This window comes from Saccopteryx leptura, chromosome 10, assembly GCF_036850995.1.
Source record: "Saccopteryx leptura isolate mSacLep1 chromosome 10, mSacLep1_pri_phased_curated, whole genome shotgun sequence".
Taxonomy (NCBI): domain Eukaryota; kingdom Metazoa; phylum Chordata; class Mammalia; order Chiroptera; family Emballonuridae; genus Saccopteryx; species Saccopteryx leptura.
The window spans coordinates 33,632,329-33,655,499 of NC_089512.1; the positions used below are offsets into that span (position 1 = coordinate 33,632,329).

Consider the following 23,171-nt stretch of genomic DNA (forward strand, 5'->3'; position numbering starts at 1 on the left):
TCCACTGACCTGGTATTGAGGATCAAGATTAGATGTGATCCTAAAACAGTAGAGTTCAGTGATTTCCAGTTACTTTAATCTTTGAGATAGTCAGAAACATCAAAGAGATCAGTAAGGCCTAGAGCAACTTTACTTCCTGCAGGTACTTCCTGATGTTTTCCACAAGAAAGGACTATATGTACTGCCCTTTGATGCAGTGTGGCGCCCTCTTCTAACCTTAGGAGCAAGTGAGATTTAGCTCAAGCATGGTAGAATTTTGTTTTTCAGTTACCAGGGAAAAAATTCATGTGTGACCATTTACCTACCAGCTGATCTGTAGGTGTGAATGGTATCAAAAAATAACTTATGAAAATCCCTTTGCTACAAAGTGGCAATTTGAGTGAACTAGAGAGAACAGATCTGTGTCTTGTTACTGCTTTCTGCCTTGCTCAGCATCTAGTCCAATGAGAATAATAAATGTTCAGTTGCCATGCTGGTTTTTTAAATGAATTACCTGGAAAGCCCTGTTATCAGACTGTAAAAAGCAGGGCTTCAATCTGACACGCCTTTCAGTCTTCTTACTTTGTTGTAGAGCTAGGACAATGCTTGGCATGTGACACTTATTCATACAGGGCTCGAGCTAAGTATGTTTGTGCTAAAAGAAATGTTTATTTTTGAGATATGGCATATTACGTGTAGAGGTAGTCATTTTAATTTGAGACACCAGAAGACTCAAGTGTTAGCTTAACATCAGTTGCTGGCTGTCTCTATAATTTAAGTATAGTGAGATTTTTATCAGGGAGTTAAGTAGAGCACTGAACTATGATTAAAAACACGAACTTTGAAATCATAGGCTTAGTTTGAAAACTTTTAGTTGAATCGGTGTCACATATCCATTGAATGTTTGCCATGAACCAGACATGGACTTATGAAAAGATCACTTGTCATTTGAATTTTTCTTATTTACAGAATACCCATTCCCTAACACTGTAGCCTGTTATATGACTGTTTAAGAATTTATGGGTTAATATTCTGAATGCTCAATACAGAAACTGGTTTACCTAAAATATAATAATGTGACAAGTTTGCTCACTTCTTTATGTGGTCTAAAGTATCTGGAAAGTTAGTCTAAATATGTATTTATTTTTAATTTATATTTTTACTTATTCCTAGGCCTATCATGGTCACCATCAAGCACTGGAAGTGTTGGTACAGTCTTTGTTAGATCTTGATGTGAGAAATAGTAGTGGAAGAACGCCCTTAGATCTTGCAGCATTTAAGGGCCATGTTGAATGTGTGGATGTACTCATTAATCAGGGAGCCTCAATCTTAGTGAAAGATTACATTTTGAAGAGAACACCTATACATGCAGCAGGTATGTCAAATATTATAAATGATTTTATTTTTACCACTTTATGTCTGATACTCTTTTCTTTTGCAATTTGACTTTTCAGCTTTGTCTTTCTGTCCATTTCTCCCCACTAGTACTTTCTATTTTACCATATTCTAATGGTAAAATCATTATCTACCTTAGAAATTGGATTTATGTAAGTCCAACTTCTGAAGTACTTTATCAGCAAAACAATGCAATAGATTTTGGTTTTTGATGGAAGTTATTTTAGATTGGTATGTATTTTTGTTTAACAATTGATGAATATTTTGACTTGCTATACCAGCTTACTGCATTAAACATTTACTTAGTTATAAAATACTTGCTTTATGCAAGAACTACTCTATGATGTGATTTTATGATGTTGCAGTTGTGTGAAAATGCAAAGGCATGTAACCATGTCATTGTGATGACTTGGTACCATCTGTGTATCACTAGCAGATGCAGGTTCACAGCTCTCTGCAGGAATTACTACAAGGCAGTATTTATTTTAAATGACCAAGATTGGTATACTTAAAGAAATCCTAACCAAGTATTTTTCTTATCCTCAGTAGGCTGTCTTTATATGGCTAGGTTCATTTCACTTAGTCGGTTTTTATAGAGTGATCCTTAAGGGCACATTTTACTGTTGGACTTTACTTCTAGTCTTTTGGCAAACTTGCATTTTAGAAGACTATAGGTAAAACTACCTGTTGCACCAGAGTAGTGTTTCAGAAATTATCAGGCCTCTGATGGCACAGTAGATAAAGCATCAACTTGGAATGCTGAGGTCAACAGTTTGAATCCCTGGGTTTGCCCAAGGCATATATGAGAAGCAGCTATTATGAGTTGATGCTTCCTACTCCTCTATCCTACCCTTTCTCTCTCTCCCTCTTCTCTCTCTAGAAATCAATAAATCTTTTTTAAAAATAAAAAATTACTAGATATTCTGGCAGGGCTCAAAGACATTTTAATAATGGATTAAAACTCTTAATAAATGTATGAATATAAGCTGCTGTATGGTTAGAATAAACGATCAGAATGCTATCATTTTCTGTTGTCTTATTCCAAAAAATAGGAAGTTGCCTGACCTTCCTGGTGGTGCAGTGGATGGAGCATCAACCTGGAACCCTGAGGTCGCTGGTTCGAAACCCTGGGTTTGCCTGATCAAGGCACATATGGGAGTTGATGCTTCTGCTCCTCCCTCCTTCTCTCTCTCTCTCTCTCCTACCTAAATATGAATTTAAAAAATTAAAAAATAAGGAGTTGAATATGTCTGGTGTTTTTTTTTTAGAAATTAAATTTAATGGGATGACATTCCATTGATCAATAAGAATACATAGGTTTCAGGTAAACATATCATTCTACAACTTGAAAAATTATAAATACAGTTTATTTGCAGAGTTAATTTAAAGCTTTTCATGGAGTGTTTGCACTCTTAATAGATAAATACTGAACCAATACATTAGCCAGTTTCTCAGAAGTGGCCAATGTCATTCATGTACTCTGTAAGAACTACAGGTTACTATGAATCCCTATTTTTCAGTAATTGCAAGCCTTGGTGTTCTATATATGCCTTTTTAAAAAAATTGTTATTCATTTTAGAGAGGAGAGACAGAGAGATAGAGACAGAGAGAGAAGGAAGGAGGAGCAGGAAGCATCAACTCCCATATGTGCCTTGACCAGGCAAGCCCAGGGTTTCAAACCGGCGACCTCAGTGTTCCAGGTCGACACTTGACCCACTGCGCCACCACAGGCCAGGCCTTTAGATGCCTTTCAAATTTGTAGATCTTCTCATACAGGAGCATCTCGCTCATAAGTCATGAAAAGGACACAGATGTTTTTTCCTGGAAGTGAACTGTAATTCTTTTATAGTACCCACCTGAAAGGTGGCCTAAGTGTTTAAAACTTGAGTCTCACATAAAATCCAGAGAGAGTCAGCTTCAGGTTGGTGTCAGCAGATGTGTCAGACGCTGAAAGATTATGTGTGTCTTCTTGCCTTCGCACTCATGTCGCAAATGGCTGCTGCTTCTTTACAGGATTACATCAAAAATCATGAGAAAAGGAGGACGTTTATTATCCAGAATAAAAATATTTCCCAGAAGCCCTCTAGATTTAACATCTCAGTGGTCAGAATTGCACCAGTACTCAACCTTGACACCAGTCACTGGCAAAGGAGAGAGTTGTTGTGATTGACTTGGTCTAATCATGATTTTGTCCCTTGGCTGGAGGCAGTCCACCCTCCCTGACCACATTGCCACCATAAGAGAGCTCAATAAAACTATCGTTCTATTAGCATGGCAGATAATGAGGCATGGGTGTGGCCATGAGCAATCTATATTCAGTTTTACCAGCAAGGACAATAGAAACCTTCTTTATATCTATAGATATTTTTCTTTCTTGCCTATTAAATTATATGAAACCATCCCAAAATTATATCTAGGAAGTGTGCTCTGAGGTGGACATTTTTTATTTTATTCTATATAATTACTGTAATTTTTAACTATCACTTTACAGCAACAAATGGTCATTCAGAATGCTTACGACTACTAATAGGAAATGCAGAACCACAGAATGCTGTAGATATTCAAGATGGAAATGGACAGTAAGTTTTAATCATTTTTAAGTTATTTTTTAAGATGTTTGTTCATCTTTATATTTTTGCCCCTATTTTAGTGAGCCTGCCATAGTATGTAAACTGAGTAACATCAAATACAGTTTTTTTAATTTAAGTATAAAGTTGCATCACAAAAATGCACATTTAGAAAGCAGGAGAGCACGCTTTGTTTTTCGTCGAGTGCGATCTGAAGTGGTGACACCGACCCTGCCCCTGTTGTTCTTAGGACTCCTCTGATGCTGTCTGTTCTCAACGGGCACACAGACTGTGTTTACTCACTGCTGAACAAAGGCGCAAACGTGGATGCCAAAGATAAGTGGGGAAGGACGGCGCTGCACAGAGGGGTAAGCAGGGGCATCCCGCTCCCTCCCACACCGTCCTTATAACCTCCGCTCCCCTAAAACCGAATTAAGCCGTGTTTGCTTTTCTTCATTAAATTTTTACCAAATAATCTCTTCTGTTTCCTTCAGTATCTTAATTTTTGAATGCCAATTTGAAACAACCACAAAGCACAACTTAATTCAGAGAATAGTAATATTGGGGGGGGGGGATTTTTAAACTCTAAAAACTTGAGTAGAGTTAACATCACCTGTACATTTTTACATTATCACATCTATTTTCTTAAACGTTTTTGTCTTTGTCTTACTAACTTTTTCACTTTTGAAGTGTCATTATTTTTATTGAAGTGTGATTTCCTTTCTTTCTGTTTTTTATACTACTTATATTTTGATAAAGTTACTGCTTTACCTAAGTCACTTCCAATAAAAATACTAAATTATTCAAAAATTATAAATGTCTTTCTTGATTGGTGAAAAGATATGGGGAATATGGACTTTAAAAACATGGAATTAAAACTTTTTAAATTAGCTATACTTGGCATGTAGTATGCAAGCAACATAATATATTCAACCACATGCAAACACTTTTTCTTTCAGGCAGTTACAGGCCACGAAGAATGTGTAGATGCATTACTTCAACATGGTGCTAAGTGCTTATTTCGGGATAGTCGGGGCCGGACACCTATACACTTGTCGGCAGCCTGCGGACACATCGGTGTTCTTGGAGCCCTTTTGCAGTCAGCGGCATCTGTGGACACAAGTCCAGCCACAGCAGACAATCATGGGTATACAGCACTTCACTGGGCTTGCTACAACGGTTAAGTATACAGATACAATCTTACATTAATTGTCTGTTATGTACCAAGCAGGGACAACTAACTATAACTTTCTGAGATTGGTGAAAATGACATATTTATAAGGTAAACTGAAAGTTTAAGATTAGTAGGACCTGACCAGGTGGTGGCGCAGTGGATAGAGCGTCGGACTGGGATGCGGAAGACCCAGGTTCAAGACCCCGAGGTCGCCAGCTTGAGCGCGGGCTCATCTGGTTTGAGCAAAAGCTCACCAGCTTGGACCCAAGGTCGCTGGCTTGAGCAAGGGGTTACTCAGTCTGCTGAAGGCTCACGGTCAAGGCACATATGAGAAAGCAATCAATGAACAACTAAGGTGTCGCAATGAAATACTGATGATTGATGCTTCTCATCTCTCTCCATTCCCATCTGTCTGTCCGTCTGTCTCTGTAAAAAAAAAAAAGATTAGTAGGAAGCCTGGGAATATTCTGTGTAGTCATAGGTTACTCCTATTCCTTGTGCTAAAGTGAAGACACTAATTGCCAAAGATGTTTACCACTGTTTGAGATCTTTCTTAGACCTTTGCTTCAAGTATTTTGCATTTTAAGATACTCTTATCATTTTATTTCCAGTATATGCTTATATTTTGATTGTTCTTTTACTCTCTAAATGTACTTATTTTAGGAAAAAACTGACAAAAGTAGGAGAAACTTTTCCAATGAAAATGCATCACATTCTAAGCTGAAATCTATGTGTACTTTCTGAGCACATGGCAAAATTAGATCCTTATAGCAACTAACATATATGCTCAAAATTTTATGGGAATAATATCCTAGCATATCATAAACGTAGGTACTTCAGAAACTTGGGGACAAACTTTCATGGTTTAACTTTGCTGCATGGTTAGAACAGACTTCCTTTTAGCTTCCCAGAGGCTAACAGTTACTGTTAGTCCTTTTACAGTCAGGCTCATTAAAGGTTCTCAGAGAAGTATAAAGCTGTTTTTTAAGTTACAGATGTTTAAAATGGAGTGGGCTGGTGAGTTGTCACTAATTAAAATAATTTAAGTAATGAAGCATATTGAGAGGTATTAACTTTTTCTGTGTGTGGGGCCATAGATGTGATCGTGTTAAAAAAACACTCAGGTACATAATGTACAGTATAAACACCAATCCTGTCAAAGTTTGGGCTTAGGGCTTGAGCAGGGTCATGCGGCAGGGAGAGTTTTGAATTTTAGTGTAGCATTCAAATTAAGGTTCGTTGTGAGAGTAGAGCTACAAAGCTAGTTCACAATTCTCACAATTTTCCCTCAAAAGGTAGAGAGAATATAAATTTTCTTTTTACATAAATATCCACTTACTTAAAAAAATTTAGTATAATATCTGTTCTAAAATTCAGCTGCCTGCCTTTCCAGAAGTTGAGGCTTCTTTCTGTAATATGCTGTTTTATTCTTCTTTCACTGGGATCCATTTTGACAAATAATGTTAATTTATGATGAAAGAGGAGAAATCTGAATCTTGAAATAATTCTAGTTTGTTTTCATAAGTGTGTTCTAGATATAATATTTTGATTTTCATATTAATGATTTTCATGTGAACATTCTTTTGCTGTGAGAAATTTTGGTCTCCTGAGGATCGTCCTATGATTTCTATTGACCATCCTTCAATTATGAGTACTGATGGCATCATAAAAAACTTGAATAGATAGATAAATGCATTGCTAATTCAAAGTTCAGTGTAGTCGGTTTCATTTTACTACCTCAGATTCTTAGCCAGTACAGTGAAAACTATAAAACGTTTGTATTTTTTGTTTTTCCCCTTCAACTCACCAAAGTTAGTATTTAATGAGTGTAGTGAAGTGGCCAAAGATTAGTCCTAAGTCAAAGAATAGACCATATTTTGCCATTGAAATTTGGTTAGTTTTTATAATGTATCTTGAAGACATTTCGCAATTATAAGGAAAACCAAAAACATGTAATATAGTGGGAAAATATCCACAAATGTGAATTTTGTTTATTTAAGAAATCAGTGAGATAAAACTATTTTGAAGCAAACTTTTATTGCTTGAATTTTTTTTTTTTCTTTTTTTTTTTCTTTTTTTTTTTTTTTTTTTCTGAAGCTGGAAACAGGGAGAGACAGTCAGACAGACTCCCGCATGCGCCCGACCGGGATCCACCCGGCACGCCCATCAGGGGCGATGCTCTGCCCACCAGGGGGCGATGCTCTGCCCATCCTGGGCGTCGCCATGTTGCGACCAGAGCTACTCTAGCGCCTGAGGCAGAGGCCACAGAGCCATCCCCAGCGCTCGGGCCATCTTTTGCTCCAATGGAGCCTTGGCTGCTGGAGGGGAAGAGAGAGACAGAGAGGAAAGCGCGGCGGAGGGGTGGAGAAGCAAATGGACGCTTCTCCTGTGTGCCCTGGCCGGGAATCGAACCCGGGTCCTCCGCACGCTAGGCCGACGCTCTACCGCTGAGCCAACCGGCCAGGGCTATTGCTTGAATTTTTTTAATGTATCAGTAAGGTATGACCATTGGAAAAACCACACAATAAGGTATTTTTCCTCGGGTTGAAAGCATTTAGTTGTAAACATACTGCTGTAACTGTCCTTGGGGAGTTGATATTGATTATAACATTTCTTACCAGGTTTTATGCAGAACACTGTTTCCCTAAGGGGAGTTTCTATTCTGTCACTACTGAGCTTAGACTCTCTAAGCATGGTGTGTACAAAAAGAAAATTTTGCATGAACTACTTGCCTGGTTTCCATTTAAAGATCATAACAGATGTGTCTAATTTCCAGACTGTAGTAGAATTATGATGATTCTGAATTGAACTGGAAGAAATTAGACATGTGTTGGCTATATGCAATAAGAGACTACACAGACAGTCTAAAATTAATACCATATTTATAGCCACAAGCGTATTTTATAATTTGGCATTCTGAGAATAGAATATATAAAATGGTTTTACTTTGGTAATTATTGTACAGCTGGAAAGAAAATTGGAAGCACTCCAACAGAACAGAAAACAATGTTTCTCTCAAACTTGGAATGGAATGATGGCAAAGTTTTAGAAGAGAACTGGTTATACATGCTAAATATTCAGGTTCAGATTTTCAGTTTATGTAGTCATTCAATTACAGAACTTAAGAGCACTTAACATTATCTCACATTTCTTTTAAAAATTTCTCAATATTTATGAAATGTTAAGCATCCTCAGAGTATCCCTGAAACATAGAGGCCAACTTTATCACTTTCATAAACTAGGAGACAAGTAATGAAATTTTCAGCTTGAGATGACCCAATATTAATGTATTTTAAAGTAGTAAATATATTACATGTTAATAACATTTTTATGAAAAATAACTAGTTACCAAAACAAAAAATAATTTACTGAAGAGTGGCAAGTTCTTTAGTGGCTAGTTTCACAAAAGACTAGTTTGTGATATCACCCCAGGCTTTCCCAGACCACATCGTGAGAACTGGTATAGCAGAAAAATAAGAGACTCTTAAATCAATATTGGATGACTTTCCATGGTTAACTTTTGGTGATGAGTTAACATTTGGAGAGAGAAAGTAGGGTTTCTCAGCCTCAGCACTTACTGACATTTTGGTCCAGGTAATTCTTTGTTATAAGAGACTGTCGTGTGCATTGCAAGATGTTGAGCAGCATCCCTGGCTTATATTATACCACCTTGATGTCAGTAGCATCCTGTACCCTATCCCCAGTAGTGGTAACCAAAAAACAACAAACCAAAAGCGGAACTGACCCAAGATGGAATACTAAGGTTTCCTAAAACTTAGTTTCTTTTCCTGATAAAAACGATTATGAGATAAAGACAAATTGAGCTATTGTTTAAGAATGTTAGAGGAATTTAAATAGAAAAAAATCTAGCATTACTATGTTAACCAAATATTAAGCCATGGAAATAAAAAGGCTCTGTAAGAATCTAATTTATCTTTAATAAGACACCAGGTGACTAATGAAATAAAAGAAAAAACATTTCATTTGCAGTAATTAGTACAGCAATTAGGGTATTTTTACTAAAACCCTGGCTTTGACAATTAGGTTAAGAAAATCTAAGGTGTGGGTGTTTCCCTATTTTCAAAATTGCTATTAAAAACTGTGGTCTGGCCTGACCAGGCGGTAGTGTTTTGGATAGAGTGTTGGTCTGGGATGTGGAGGACACAGGTTTGAAACCCCAAGGTCGCCAGCTTGAGTGCGGGCTCACCAGCGTGAGTGCGGGGTTGCTGGCTTGAGTGTCGGATCACAGACATGACCCCATGGTCTCTGGCATGAAGCCCAACATCAAGGTCACTGGCTGGAGCCCAAGGTAACTGGCTTGAGCAAGGGGTCACTTGCTCTGCTGGAGCCCCCCAATCAAGGCACATATGAGAAAGCAGTCGTTTAAAAACTAAGGTGCCACAACGAAGAACTGATGCTTCTCATCTCTTTCCCTTCCTGTCTATCTCTATCTGTCTCTCTCTCTGACTCTCTCTGTCAAAAAAAACAAACAAAACAAAAAACTGTAGTCTGATATCTTTCAGATATCAATATACTTACTGTATTTGTCCTTTAAATCACAATATCCTTTCTAAGAAATTGTTATATAATAATACTTGGTTTTGGTTTTTAAAAGTATTGGAATGCTTTATTATAACATTGTTGATCAAGTCCCAGAAAAAAACAAACTAGCCATCACCTCAAAAACCATAATAGAGATAAAATAATTTATTATACATTTTGATACTATGGAGTTCTTCTGAACATTTAAGAATAAGATTTCTATGTAGGCTATTATAGAAAGATATACTGTATACAGTTAATAAAAACATTAAGTACAAAACAAGTTGCAGAACTAAACATCCCATTTATGTAAAGATAAAAAAGTATGTGTTTGTGTGTATGCAGTTGTATATGCCTAGAAATTTTCTGGAACAGTTAAGGAAAGAGTGGTTACAACAGCCTAGAGAGTAAAACTGGATAAATCGGGGTGGTGACACCGGGATATCTACTTCTTCTCTAGGCATTTATATAGTATTTGCTGTTTGTTTGTTTTTTTCTTGTTTTTTTTTTTTTTTTTTAAAGATTTTATTTATTCATTATAGAAAGGAGAGAGAGAGAGAGAAGGGGGGAGGAGCAGGAAGCATCAACTCCCATATGTGCCTTGACCAGGCAAGCCCAGGGTTTTGAACCGGCAACCTCAGCGTTTCCAGGTTGACACTTTATCCACTGCGCCACCACAGGTCAGGCGTATTTGCTGTTTTACCATTAGCTCATTACTATGGTCAGAAAATATTTAAATTTTGAAATTAATCATGTACAAGTGGATATTTTGAAAGTTATGCTGTATAAATATGACTTTTAAAAAATAATGATCAAATAACTAACTGGCCACTATGGAAAAAAGATGAGGCTAATTTTTCCCCCGACAAAATGAGTATTTGCTGTGTCAATAATAAATTCCCAATAAAATTATCGTAAGAAGCCACTGTACTTCAGGTCTTGAGGTTGTTCTCCTAAAGATGTGATAGTTAACAGGTTCAGTAGACTAGTTACTATAATCCATGGGAAGCTCTTTCTTTTTTTTTTTTTTTTTAACAGAGAGAGGGAGTCAGAGAGAGAGATAGACAGGGACAGACAGACAGGAACGGAGAGAGATGAGAAGCATCAATCATTAGTTTTTTGTTGTGCATTGCGACACCTTAGTTGTTCATTGACTGCTTTCTCAGAAGTGCCTTGACCACGGGCCTTCAGCAGACCAAGTAACACCTTGCTTGAGCCAGCGACCTTGGGTCCAAGCTGGTGAGCTTTTGCTCAAACCAGATGAGCCCGCACTCAAGCTGGAAACCTCGGGGTCTCGAACCTGGGTCCTTCCGCATCCCAGTCCGATGCTCTATCCACTGCACCACCGCCTGGTCAGGCGGGAAGCTTTTTCTTACTTGTGTAAGGATGTGTGGGTGTATATGGGCACTTCATTATTTCAGGGAGATTTCAATATCTGATTCTCATTTACTTATTTAGGTCACGAGACATGTGTAGAACTTCTTTTAGAACAGGAAGTTTTCCAGAAAATGGAAGGAAATGCTTTTAGTCCATTGCATTGCGCTGTGTAAGTAAAGGTAGAATGAATCAAGTTTGGTTTGACTGTTTAAGAAACACCCCGCTGCTGTGAGTGACCCCCATTGCCTTCCACAGGATCAACGACAATGAAGGTGCTGCTGAGATGCTGATTGATGCGCTGGGTGTCAGCATTGTGAACGCCACAGACTCAAAAGGAAGGTAGGGATTCAGCTGTGGAGGAACTTGTTCTACTTTTCATAGGAAAAACCATTATTAATTAAAAGTTGATTTTTATATCTGCAAGTATAAAGTGCTATAAAATATTAATTATGTTCTCATGATAAAAGATGTTTCTATTAGGATTTTTAGCCAATCTTCCTTTTTTTTAAATTATAAAATGTAAATATTTTCCCCTTTTTTTTAAGAGGTATGTTTGTTACCCTATGACTATTGTTTTAATAAAGTTAACATTTTTATAAATGGAAATAAACACTGGGAGAGAGTCCAACAGTTGTAATAGATGGCATTATTTGGGTCAGTTTATTTATTTCAAAATTTTCTTTAGTGATATAACATTTTAGCAATTTTATAATTTATCCTTAATTACATTAAATTAATTAAGGCTTTTTCGTATCAGAAATACATATTTTTGTGGCAGAGATTAGTAAACCCCACTAATCCTATTTGTGTCTTGGCATGCTTTTATAACCTAATTCGTAAACCTTGAAAATTACTTGTCATAAATTAAGGAAGAATATTTTTAGAGTATGTGACATAGATTTAGTCAAATCGTTCCCTGTCTCTGTATTCTCTCTGCAGAACTTCCCTCCATGCAGCTGCCTTTACAGACCATGTGGAATGTTTACAGCTGCTGCTCAGTCATAACGCTCAAGTCAATTCTGTGGACTGTTCTGGGAAAACACCTCTCATGATGGCTGCAGAAAACGGACAGACAAACACAGTTGGTAAAGAAACTGATTAAGGCTTTTATTATTCTGAGTATGTACATTGCTTGTGTAGAACTTACTCCCAAGCATTCGGAATCTAGTTCAACAAATTTTCTTCTAGTTATCCCACCACTCCTGAGATTTAAAACCTTTTACCTGCTTACAACCCACATTTTTATTTAAGGTCATAGTGTTTTTATTTGCCCTTATTTACTGAATAGTCTACTTCAGCAAGGCAGTGTGAGACAGTGGTGCAGAACACTGGCTCCAGGGTCAGGGTGACTGATGTCATTCAGTCCTAGATCTGCCAGCTAAGTGACCTTATGACTTAGTTTTTTAATTTGTAAAGTGAGAAAAATACCAGTACCTACTTTGTAGGGTTGTTGTGAGAATTAGATACATTATTATTATCCAGAGCACTTAGAACAGTATTTGAAATTTAGTTAGCATTCACAAAATAAATGTTAATAGCTGTTAGTGTCTTTGACTTCCACAACAGTAAGACTATTAATATAATATGTATGTTTTATATTACAGTATTTTTCTTGCACTGAAGTTTTTGCTAGAGGTATATTTTTGCTTTGTGTCTTCATTTCTCTACAGTGAGTTGGTAGTAATCTAAGGTATATGTTCATAAAAATAAGAATTGATGCAATTTTCCCTCCCAGAGATGCTGGTTAGCAGCGCTAGTGCAGATCTGACTTTGCAAGATAACAGTAAAAACACCGCCCTGCATTTGGCTTGCAGCAAGGTATGTACACATGTTAAGGATGTTTTCACTGTTAATATCAACGCGGCACTGAATGTTTTCCCACTTCACTAAAATTAACAGAGCTAGGGATCAAACCTCTCTAATGATCACTTGCAATAAATTTCTTGGAAAAAAGTATTGACATGTTAGGTACCATAGTGTATGAAAGTCTCCAGTAAGCCAACTAAGTTCTAGAGCACAATCCTAAACATAATTATCACCTTTCTTTAATCTCTCTAATCTTAAATATTCTTGGCTTCACCCCCTAACCTCATTCCATCAACATGTTTGGACAAATATTTAAGGGATTAGCCAAGAAAATTCATAGCATATGTATGGTGATATATTATACATATTATATAGATTTGGGTTGGAGTATATTGAATGTATAAATTTATCTTAGTGGTACCCAAATTTTTAAGAGTTATATTCTATAATTTTAGGGTCATGAAACTAGTGCCTTGTTAATACTGGAAAAGATAACAGATAGAAACCTCATCAATGCAACCAATGCAGCCTTGCAAACGTAAGTACTTTGTGTCTAGTGTAAACCTTGTGATCTATCATTATAAAAATGATTAATGGGTGTTTTCTAACATGGGTCCATGGAAATCAGTCTCAGTCATAGTGTTTATAATTGACAAAACTTCTTTCTGTAATCATAACAATTAAAAGGCATATTACTGAAAAAGTCTTTGAACTTGAAACTGTACTGTTGAAAATATTTTTCTCTCAGTTCAATTTTATGGAGGAAAGTAATACTATTCTGTGAGTTTTATGGATACATAATACATTATTTAACACTAGCAGTAAATGAGGTAAAAAGTTTTGTATGTGTCTGTAAGCTAAATAGATTTCAGAAAGAATCAAGTTCTTTTATTATTATTTTTTTTTTTGTATTTTTCTGAAGTTGGAAACGGGGAGGCAGTCAGACAGACTCCCGCATGCACCCGACTGGGATCCACCTGGCATGCCCACCAGGGGGCGATGCTCTGCCCATCTGGGGCGTCGTTGCGACCAGAGCCATTCTAGCACCTGAGGCAGAGGCCATGGAGCCATCCTCAGCGCCCAGGCCAGCTTTGCTCCAATAGAGCCTCGGCTGCGGGAGGGGAAGATAGAGACAGAGAGGAAGGAGAGGGGGAGGGGTGGAGAAGCTTCTCCTGTGTGCCCTGGCCGGGAATTGAACCCGGGACTCCTGCACGCCAGGCCGATGCTCTACCACTGAGCCAACTGGCCAGGGCCAAGAATCAAGTTCTTAATGTGAGCAGCCAGCCTGTAGGTGACTGCTTAGATCAGTATTCCCATTGTCCCAATTTCCATTTGCTCTTCTATGCTGAGACTTGGTAAAGAGGAAAATCTTATGATACTCTTTCCCATTCACATATCAATTGGATCCCTTGGTGTCCAAAAATTAGTCATGGGACCTGTAACTGTTTTCAAGGTCTTTTGGAATTTGTGCTCTTGTAATATATGGGTTTTATTGTATGTTCTATTATACTTGTTTGCCAGCCTCATTTCTTAAAACAACAACTTAAAATGCAGTTTAATTGTAACATCTTTTTAATTATTACTTTTAGAAGGAAACTAACAGAAGGGTTTAGTGAAGACAGGAACTTGGTCATGTGGCCCAGTGCTAACTAAGCTTATGCACATGAACAAGGTTTGACTTGTGTGCACACGTGTATGGACATACATATATATACACGTACAATTTTTCCCCCCAGACCTCTGCATGTGGCTGCCCGAAACGGGCTAACAATGGTGGTTCAGGAACTTTTGGGGAAAGGAGCAAGTGTGCTTGCGGTAGATGAAAATGGTAAGTAGATTCTGTATTTTCTTTTTTAAGTGAGAGAGACAGATGGGGAGAGAGATGAGAAGCATCAGTTCTTTGTTGTGGCACCTTAGTTGTTCATTGATTACTTTCTCATATGTGCCTTGACTGGGGGCTCCAGAGCCAGTGACCCCTTGCTTAAGTCAGTGAGTGACCTTGGGCTTAAGCCAGCGACCGTGGGGTCATGTCTATGATTCCACGCTCAAGCCGGCGAGCCCTCGCCCAAGCTGGTGAGCCCTCGCTCAAGCTAGTGAGCCCGCGCTCAAGCCAGAGACTTTGTGGTTTCAAACCTGGGTGCTCCATGTCCCCAGCCAACACTCTATCTACTGCGCCACCACCTGTATTTTCTTTACTTAACTTGTGTCTTACTAGAAGCTTTTATCTTTTGATGATTCATATTTGAAGTAAAATAAACTTGGATATTTTTTATTGGTCAAAGAAGAGAGCTGAAATTAATATTGAGTGGTACTTAACTTTGTACAAAGGAAATAAAGACAAGGAAAGTCTAACGGATTAACTGAATTTCACATATCACTAAAAACAGTGACATCACATACCAGAATTAGTGTTTATCAACTTTAATTTGGCAGTACCATCTTTTTTTATCTTAATATTTAAAGAATCTGTTTTGTCAACAAATATTTATCCAAGGCCCTTCCTTAATTGGCAGGTTCTTACTTAAAGCTAGTATTTCTACTCACGCACTGGGTTGTGGCCTCTCCTGCCTGCTTGAGACTATCACTTCAGCATTTCTTCGCTTTTGTGTCCCATAATAAAGATTTTCTTATTAGAATTTCCTGGATTATTCTCATCAGTATATAAACATTATTTCTCTGATCTTAAAAAACAGTCATTCATCAATCCCGCTGCTCCTACCAGCCACCGCCCCGTTCTTCTGTCCTCTTTGCAGAATTACTCACGAGCTGGCTCTCCGGCTGCCCAGTTCTTGTCTTTCATTCTGTTACATCTCCTCCAGCCAGACCTTGGCCACACCCACTGCAGACCTGTCCAGGTCGGGTCCACCAGGGACCTCCCAGTGTGGAGAATCAGTTTGCAGTTCTCATCAGAATCTGGCACAACTGATTTTTCTTTAAAAAAAAAAAGGAATGAGGGTTTTAACATGGAGTTTAAAATATGCATGAATAAGGGAGTAATTGGGAATGTGAAAATTGCAATTTTCTATAGCAAGTGCCCAATATTTCCCCAAATAATCTTCATATTCTCCTTTATGCTGACCACTGCTCCTGGGGTAAGTTGGTGCAGATCACTTTAGTGCAGGATAAGAGGGAGAATCCTAGTAAATATCTGATGTGACTATAGTACCCTGACTAATTCTTTTTTTCTGTTTATTTTCTTTTGAAAATAAGTTGAGGTATAATTGATATGCAACACAGTATAAGTTTCAGGTGTAGTTTTTCTCTTTGATAAACTTTCTTCACTTGTTTTTCAGAACTCTGGACTTCCTTGGTTTCCTCCTATGTTACTAATTACTCTTCATTTATTTTGCAAGATTTCTCCCTCTTCTGTGCAACGTTTTAACTTTGGAGGGCTCTCAGACTCATCCTAGGTTTTTTTTTGCTTTACTTCTCTACACTCACTCCTAGGTGATCTCATCCAGTCCCTCGGCTCTAAACACTACCTGTGCTGAAAAGTCCTAAGTTTATCTCTCCAGCCCACACTTCTCATAATCTACATATTCATAGGTCTAGCAGCCTAACTGACAGTACTACATGGATGTCTACTAAACAACTCACACTTCTCCTGTCCCGAACTGAACTGCTAGCCCTTTTCTCTCCTCCCCCTGCCAAGCCTGTTGTCCCCACAGTCATCCTAATCACAGTTGATGACTTCCAATTCTTATAATTGCTCAGGACAAAAACACGGAGTTAGCCCTGGCCGGTTGGCTCAGCGGTAGAGTGTCGGCCTGGCGTGCAGGAGTCCCGGGTTCGATTCCCGGCCAGGGCACACAGGAGAAGCGCCCATTTGCTTCTCCACCCCTCCGCCGCGCTTTCCTCTCTGTCTCTCTCTTCCCCTCCCGCAGCCAAGGCTCCATTGGAGCAAAGATGGCCCGGGCGCTGGGGATGGCTCCTTGGCCTCTGCCCCAGGCGCTAGAGTGGCTCTGGTCGCAGCAGAGCGACGCCCCGGAGGGGCAGAGCATCGCCCCCTGGTGGGCAGAGCTTCACCCCTGGTGGGCGTGCCGGGTGGATCCCGGTCGGGGGCACGCGGGAGTCTGTCTGACTGTCTCTCCCCGTTTCCAGCTTCAGAAAAAATACAAAAAAAAAAACAAAAAACAAAAAAAAACAGAGTTGTCCTTAACTCCTCTGTCTCACACCCAGTATACAGTCCATCAGCACATGCTACTGACCCACCTGCACGGTATCGCCACTCTCTTCTCCTCTACTCCTGCCACCCTGGCCTGGGTCCTTTTAAAAATCGTGAGATGATACTAGTTCTCTGAATCTCAGTTCTTATAATCCTCTATGCCAGGGATCCCCAAACTATGGCCGGCGCAGGCCGCATGTGCCCCCCTGAGGCCATTTATCCGGCCCCCGCCACACTTCCGGAAGGGGCACCTCTTTCATTGGTGGTCAGTGAGAGGAGCATAGTTCTCATTGAAATACTGGTCAGTTTGTTGATTTAAATTTACTTGTTCTTTTTTTTAAATATTGTATTTGTTCCTGTTTTTTTACTTTAAAATAAGATATGTGCAGTGTGCATAGGGATTTGTTCATAGTTTTTTTTATAGTCTGGCCCTCCAATGGTCTGAGGGACAGTGAACTGGCCGCCTGTGTAAAAAGTTTGGGGACCCCTGCTCTATGCTCCATAAGGCCCTATGTAATTGGCTTTCTGCCCTGTTACCTGTCTGCTCTCATCTCTGCTCGTCCTTTTCTCATCCTGCCATGCCAGCCCCTTCACACCGCGGGGTGCATATGGCGTGGTCCTTGTTCTGTCTCCTTCTCTGCCTGGGACACTCCGTTCCTAAGCAGCCTTTGACTGACTCCTTCACCTGTTTCAAGTCTTAGCTCAGCTGTCATCTCCTCAGTGAAGCCTGTACCCTGTTCATACGATAGCCTGCTGCTTCCCTCTCCCGGGGCATTCTCGGTCCTTGGGAACTGCTCCACTTTTTCCTTTTTCTTTTCCCATGAGCTTATCTTCTAACAGCAGTTTTCAACTGGTGTGCCGCAAGAACTTTTAAAAAATGCAATACCTTACTATTTAGTCAGAGACACGACCTTTTTTCCTTTAGATTGTCAAATTAAAAAATGATAGTAGCCAACAACATAACAATAGCTGTCCGGTGTGAATGAGTCAAAATTATATCTTTTCTATTTTTTTTTCAAATTGGCAAAAAATAATACTTTTTGATGTGCCACAGAAATTTAGTAATTCATTTACGCATGCCGTGAGATAAAAAAGGTTGAAAATTGTTATTCTAACATACTGTATATAGTTTGTTTTTATGTCAATTATGTGTCTCCACCATTAGAATGAACATAAGCCCCATGAGGGCAGGAAATCTCTGCCAGTGTCGTTCACTGACACATTCTACATGCTTAAAAGATCTAGTGGAGACTCTGAATACTGGTTGGATGAGGGACTGTGCCAAGCACTACTCTAAGTTCTAAAGATACAATGTAGAATAAGATAGTCCCGTTCCATACATGGAGATCCGTATCAGTAGTGCTAAAGTGCACTTAATAAATCTAGACTGCTATTAGAGCACGTGAGAGAGTGCTTAAAACCTGCACTCTTTTTTTGTAGGTTCAACGAAAGCATCCTCCAAAAAGTGATTTCTAAGTCAAAATCCAAAGGACAAGTAAAAAGTTGAGAGAGAACTTTTTAATCAGAGAGATTAGCATACTTAGAGATAAAACACAGAACATTGTAAATAGTGAGTTATGCCAGGGTTTCTTCGATCAGGTGGTAATAGGAAGATAGCACTTAGTCTGAGTGGTGCAAGATTAGACTTGGAAAAAGCTAACAGAGGTGAGAGAAGATGGTAGCCAGAATTAAGGTAGAGGCATTGGAGACAAAAAAAGGTAGATGTTTCTAAAGATCTTATGACGGGACTCATTGGGGCTTTAGTGAGGGAAGAAAGAAGTCACATACCACCTGGCTTGGAGAGCTGTGTGGAGGGAGGTGTCCTGGTCTGAGACAGGAATGTGGAAGGGAGAGCTAGGTTCATTTAGGGACTTGAGAAAAGTAGTGGAAACTCAAAGTGGGAAATTGGGTAAATGTATCTGGAGCCCAAAGCAAGAGCTAGGTTGGACACCGATACTTGGTAATCATAAGTATGTGTAGTTATGAAAGCTGTATACGTGGTTAATACCCCCCACTAAGAAAAGTTCAGGCTCGCCTAGCTTTAAAAGAAACTTTCATTTTCAATAAATTACATTCTGAATAAAGCAACTGTATAGATTAAAACAGGAAGCCTAAAATTAACATGGTAACCTGTATGGGATATTTGACCACACTGTGAGGCTCTGAATCAATACCTGATGTGAAAGTCTCTACTGATCATTTTTAAGATTTTATGTATTATAAAGAAAGGGGTAACATAATAGATGATAATGAAGGTCACCTATGACCTGGCTGTCTTCTAACACATTTTGCAGTATGAAATAGCAATTATGGTCTAAAGTTGACAAGTCAGTAAATACTGATCTGATTTTATAATCAGTTCTAAATTTCAAATTAATGATTCAGTTATAAATTGCTCAAATAACAACAGTTGCTGCTGATTAATTAGGCTCTGTAGTCTGCATAGAGATGAGAGAAAGGCCCAATACATCCTGTGCCTCATTCACTTTAATAATGAAGTTAACCGATATTTCCATGGATTTTTCTGGAGGAAGCAAAATACATTATCCTTGTATGGGAATAGACCCTTATCCTCAAGCAGTTTGCTCCTCTTACCTTTCCCCTTAGCTGCTGACAGCAACCCTGTGCAGAGGAGGGGTCTATAGGGTGCTGAGATTCTCCTCTCCCCACCCCGCTTTCACCCAAGGCACCGTGGCCTGTCTAACGGTGCTCCATTAGACAGCGGGCACCTTCAGACAAGAGCATTAGTGTCACTGAAGCACTCTCCTGCTCACTTTGAGCAAATAGAGTTTTTTTGTTTGTTTGTTTGTTTGTTTTTCTTAAGCTGGAAACGGGGAGAGACAGTCAGACAGACTCCCGCATGCACCCGACCGGGATGCACCCGGCACACCCACCAGGGGCGATGCTCTGCCCCTCCGGGGCGTCTCTCGGCCCCGACCAGAGCCACTCTAGCGCCTGGGGCAGAGGCCAAGGAGCCATCCCCAGCGCCCGGGCCATCTTTGCTCCAATGGAGCCTTGGCTGCGGGAGGGGAAGAGAGAGACAGAGAGGAAGGAGGGGGGGTGGAGAAGCAAATGGGCGCTTCTCCTATGTACCCTGGCCGGGAATCGAACCCGGGTCCCCCGCACGCCAGGCCGACGCTCCACCACTGAGCCAACCAGCCAGGGCCAGCAAATAGTTTTAAAATATGCACCTTCCAGCCACTCTGCCAAGCTTGCAGGGGCATTAGCTATATTATGAAGGGAAAATATTACCGTTTTTTTCTCAGTGCTACATTAGTAGCATAGATAAAAATATATAGGAGAACTAGAAACAGCCAGGTGCTTAATAGTTAGCATGAATAGCTAAACCATGGTATAATCACACAATGGCATATACAACAAAACAAACTGACTACAGCAACATGCAACATCATGGAAAATCTCCCAGGCATAATGGTAAACAAAAGAGGCCAGACATAAAGTAATATACACTGGATGATTCCATTTATATTTGGTTTAAAAAAGTCAAAACTATAACTATGGTGGTTATGAATACAAGTAGAAAGGAAAGCACAGAAATGATACCATGAGTCAGGATAGTGGTTACCTTTGTGGATGAGAAAGGGGATAGTGATTAGGGAGGGGACAAGTGAACTTCTGGTATGCTGATAATGTTCTCTTTTTTGATCTGGGTGGGGTCACATGAATGTTTGTTTTGTGGTAAATCAGCCAATTAAAAAAAATGTGACTTAAAAACATATACATATATGTGTATGAAGGCTAAAACATGAGTATGAGTACACATAGTAATAGGGAAAATTGTGTCTAGATGTGCAACAGCAAATGAAGCTGTGCTCTCAAACTTGAAGACATTTGCTGTTGAGTTCCATGTGGGATAACCTGAACTTGGCATCACATGGTGTGCTCACCAGATCTCTCTTGCTCGATCCTCAGAACCGCACCTTCCACCAACCAAAGTGCCAAGTGTTTTTTATTCAGTTGTGGTGCCTTAGGGCTAAGGTCAGTTTCTTCTGCCAAAGAAAGGAACAGTTACAAAGAAAATATTTATTTTGAATTATAAAAATTCACCTGTTTAGTTTATCTACTCATTTTTCTTCAGTGGATTGTGACCCTAAAAGAAAAGTTAAGGACAATAAAGTGTCACTCATTCAACATGTCCGAGCACCTGCTCCATTCAACACATCTCTTTTGAGCGTCTGCTCAGAGCCATATTCATGAATCTGTCTCATTTAGATTTCTCAGCATGTAATAAGCACTTACTTACATAGCTTAAAATTAATGTAAGAGTTTTCCACCATTCTAAAGGAAGATGATGCAACTTTTTTTCTCATTCTATCCCAGTATCTCCTGTGAATTCAGATGGATGTGGATAAGTGGTGAGATCTTGGGGAAATCATCCATCTCTGGGCCTCGGTTTCCTCTTCCATAATGTACTCTGTAAGGTCTCCTAGCCTAGATTTCTATGAATTTTCTCTTTTTCTGCTTATTATTTCTGAATCATTTTAATTAAACCAATAAGGCAAGTAATTGAAAATATATCTAAAGATGAAGACCTTTAGGTTTATTTCCTTATATTAGTGAAATGAGTCTCAGGATGTTTAATTTTTTTAAATTTTATCTTTAATTCTAGGCTATACCCCAGCTTTGGCCTGTGCTCCCAATAAGGATGTGGCTGATTGCCTAGCGCTCATTTTGGCCACCATGATGCCTGTCTCATCAAGTAGCCCTTTATCATCCCTGACATTCAATGCCATTAATCGTTACACCAACACCTCAAAAACAGTCAGCTTTGAAGCCTTGCCCATCATGAGGAATGAACCTAGCTCCTATTGCAGTTTCAACAACATTGGCGGGGAACAGGAGTACTTGTACACCGACGTGGACGAGCTCAATGACTCCGACTCAGAGACCTACTAAGAGGTTGAGCCAGAGGTCTAAGGAGAGAGTTCTGACACTAACACTTCAAACTGTGCTTTTTCAGGAAAAAGACACTTTCTTATTCACGTACAAATTCAACCTAAGAGGAAAGATCGCAGAGTGAACGAATATAAGAAATATGATGACATTAGGAAGAAGAATTTTAAAGGCAAGTTTTGCAAAAGGAACTTCTAGAGTCTTGAAATTGACTTGACCAGAGGAAAACACTTTGTCAGATTGCTTTGTGGAATTGTTTAATTTGGTTTTGCAGTGCCAGGAATAATTTGGGACACTGTGCACCCTAATCTGCTTACACAAGCAACACTCTTATAAAAGAAGAGATAAGGACATTAGATTTAAATGTTATCAGTAGAACTACAACTAAATTTACGGGCAATAAAAGTTTGGTAGGCATTATGTGCACAGCAAATTGCCAAAGGACCAAATAATTTAAGGGTTTTTTAGTAGAATGCCATATTGTGGAAGCCGGAGTAGGCGAAAGGAAACGTTATCTAAACCAAACTTTAATATTTCTGACAATGAAGCTGAGATTTGGTTTTAAATGTTGATCTTTTTTTTTAAGAAAACATCTGAAAGCCTTCGAATCCTGTATAAACCATGAGAGAAAGCAGATGTATTTTTACATTTTTTCTTTTACATAAAAAAATTAAAATTCCAAGTTTTATAACATTAGAATTGAAAACCAGCTGCCTAAGAATGGTCAGCATGAAAATACATATGAGGTAGACACAAGCTAGATTGGGGTTAGGCTGTTACTGCCCAGTTTTGAATGGTTTAGGATTTAAATTGAACTATTTTTGTTTGAAAAATGTAAATAATTTTCCTAGAAAAAAGTTTCAGAAAATCAAAAATTAGATGATTTTCACCCTATTGCAGCTGAGTGGTCCTGGGGGTGTTCAGCATCACTGATTTGGATGGTACACCTTTGTCACTTACTACTTTTGTGCCTCCACAGTGGATCGGGGAGTTTTTGTTGTCATTATTTAGTAAAGATTCAAATCCCTTGTTTTTGCTAAATTAACACCATCAGGTCTCTTGGAAGTGATTTGCATATGGGGCAAGATTTAAAATACTAAAATCTTTTACGTCCTATTCAGATTTGGGGGAAAGAAGTAATTGCCGGCCAAGTTGGAAGGCTGCCGTTTGATCAACAGCAAGAGAGAGAGAGAGAGAGAGAGAGAGAGAGAGAGAGAGAAGGCTGGCATTAGGCTTTTAAATAACAATTCAC

The 23,171-nt window shown here is 39.0% G+C and overlaps 1 protein-coding gene across 8 annotated transcripts in view; it reads left to right on the top strand.

Moving 5' to 3' along the window:
* ANKRD28 (ankyrin repeat domain 28) overlaps nt 1-21,977 on the top strand; it is a 176,459-nt gene extending 154,482 nt beyond the window's left edge. For all 8 annotated transcript variants that reach the window (XM_066351829.1, XM_066351828.1, XM_066351831.1 and 5 more), the window contains 11 exons: nt 1,153-1,354; nt 3,866-3,953; nt 4,192-4,309; nt 4,901-5,120; nt 11,116-11,203; nt 11,290-11,373; nt 11,974-12,119; nt 12,770-12,852; nt 13,296-13,378; nt 14,577-14,668; nt 21,636-21,977. In XM_066351829.1, coding sequence (XP_066207926.1) covers nt 1,153-1,354; nt 3,866-3,953; nt 4,192-4,309; nt 4,901-5,120; nt 11,116-11,203; nt 11,290-11,373; nt 11,974-12,119; nt 12,770-12,852; nt 13,296-13,378; nt 14,577-14,668; nt 21,636-21,922 — 1,491 coding nt within the window. In that variant the 3' untranslated portion in view covers nt 21,923-21,977. The remainder of the gene's footprint in view (nt 1-1,152; nt 1,355-3,865; nt 3,954-4,191; nt 4,310-4,900; nt 5,121-11,115; nt 11,204-11,289; nt 11,374-11,973; nt 12,120-12,769; nt 12,853-13,295; nt 13,379-14,576; nt 14,669-21,635) is intronic.
* Nucleotides 21,978-23,171: the final 1,194 nt, after the last annotated feature.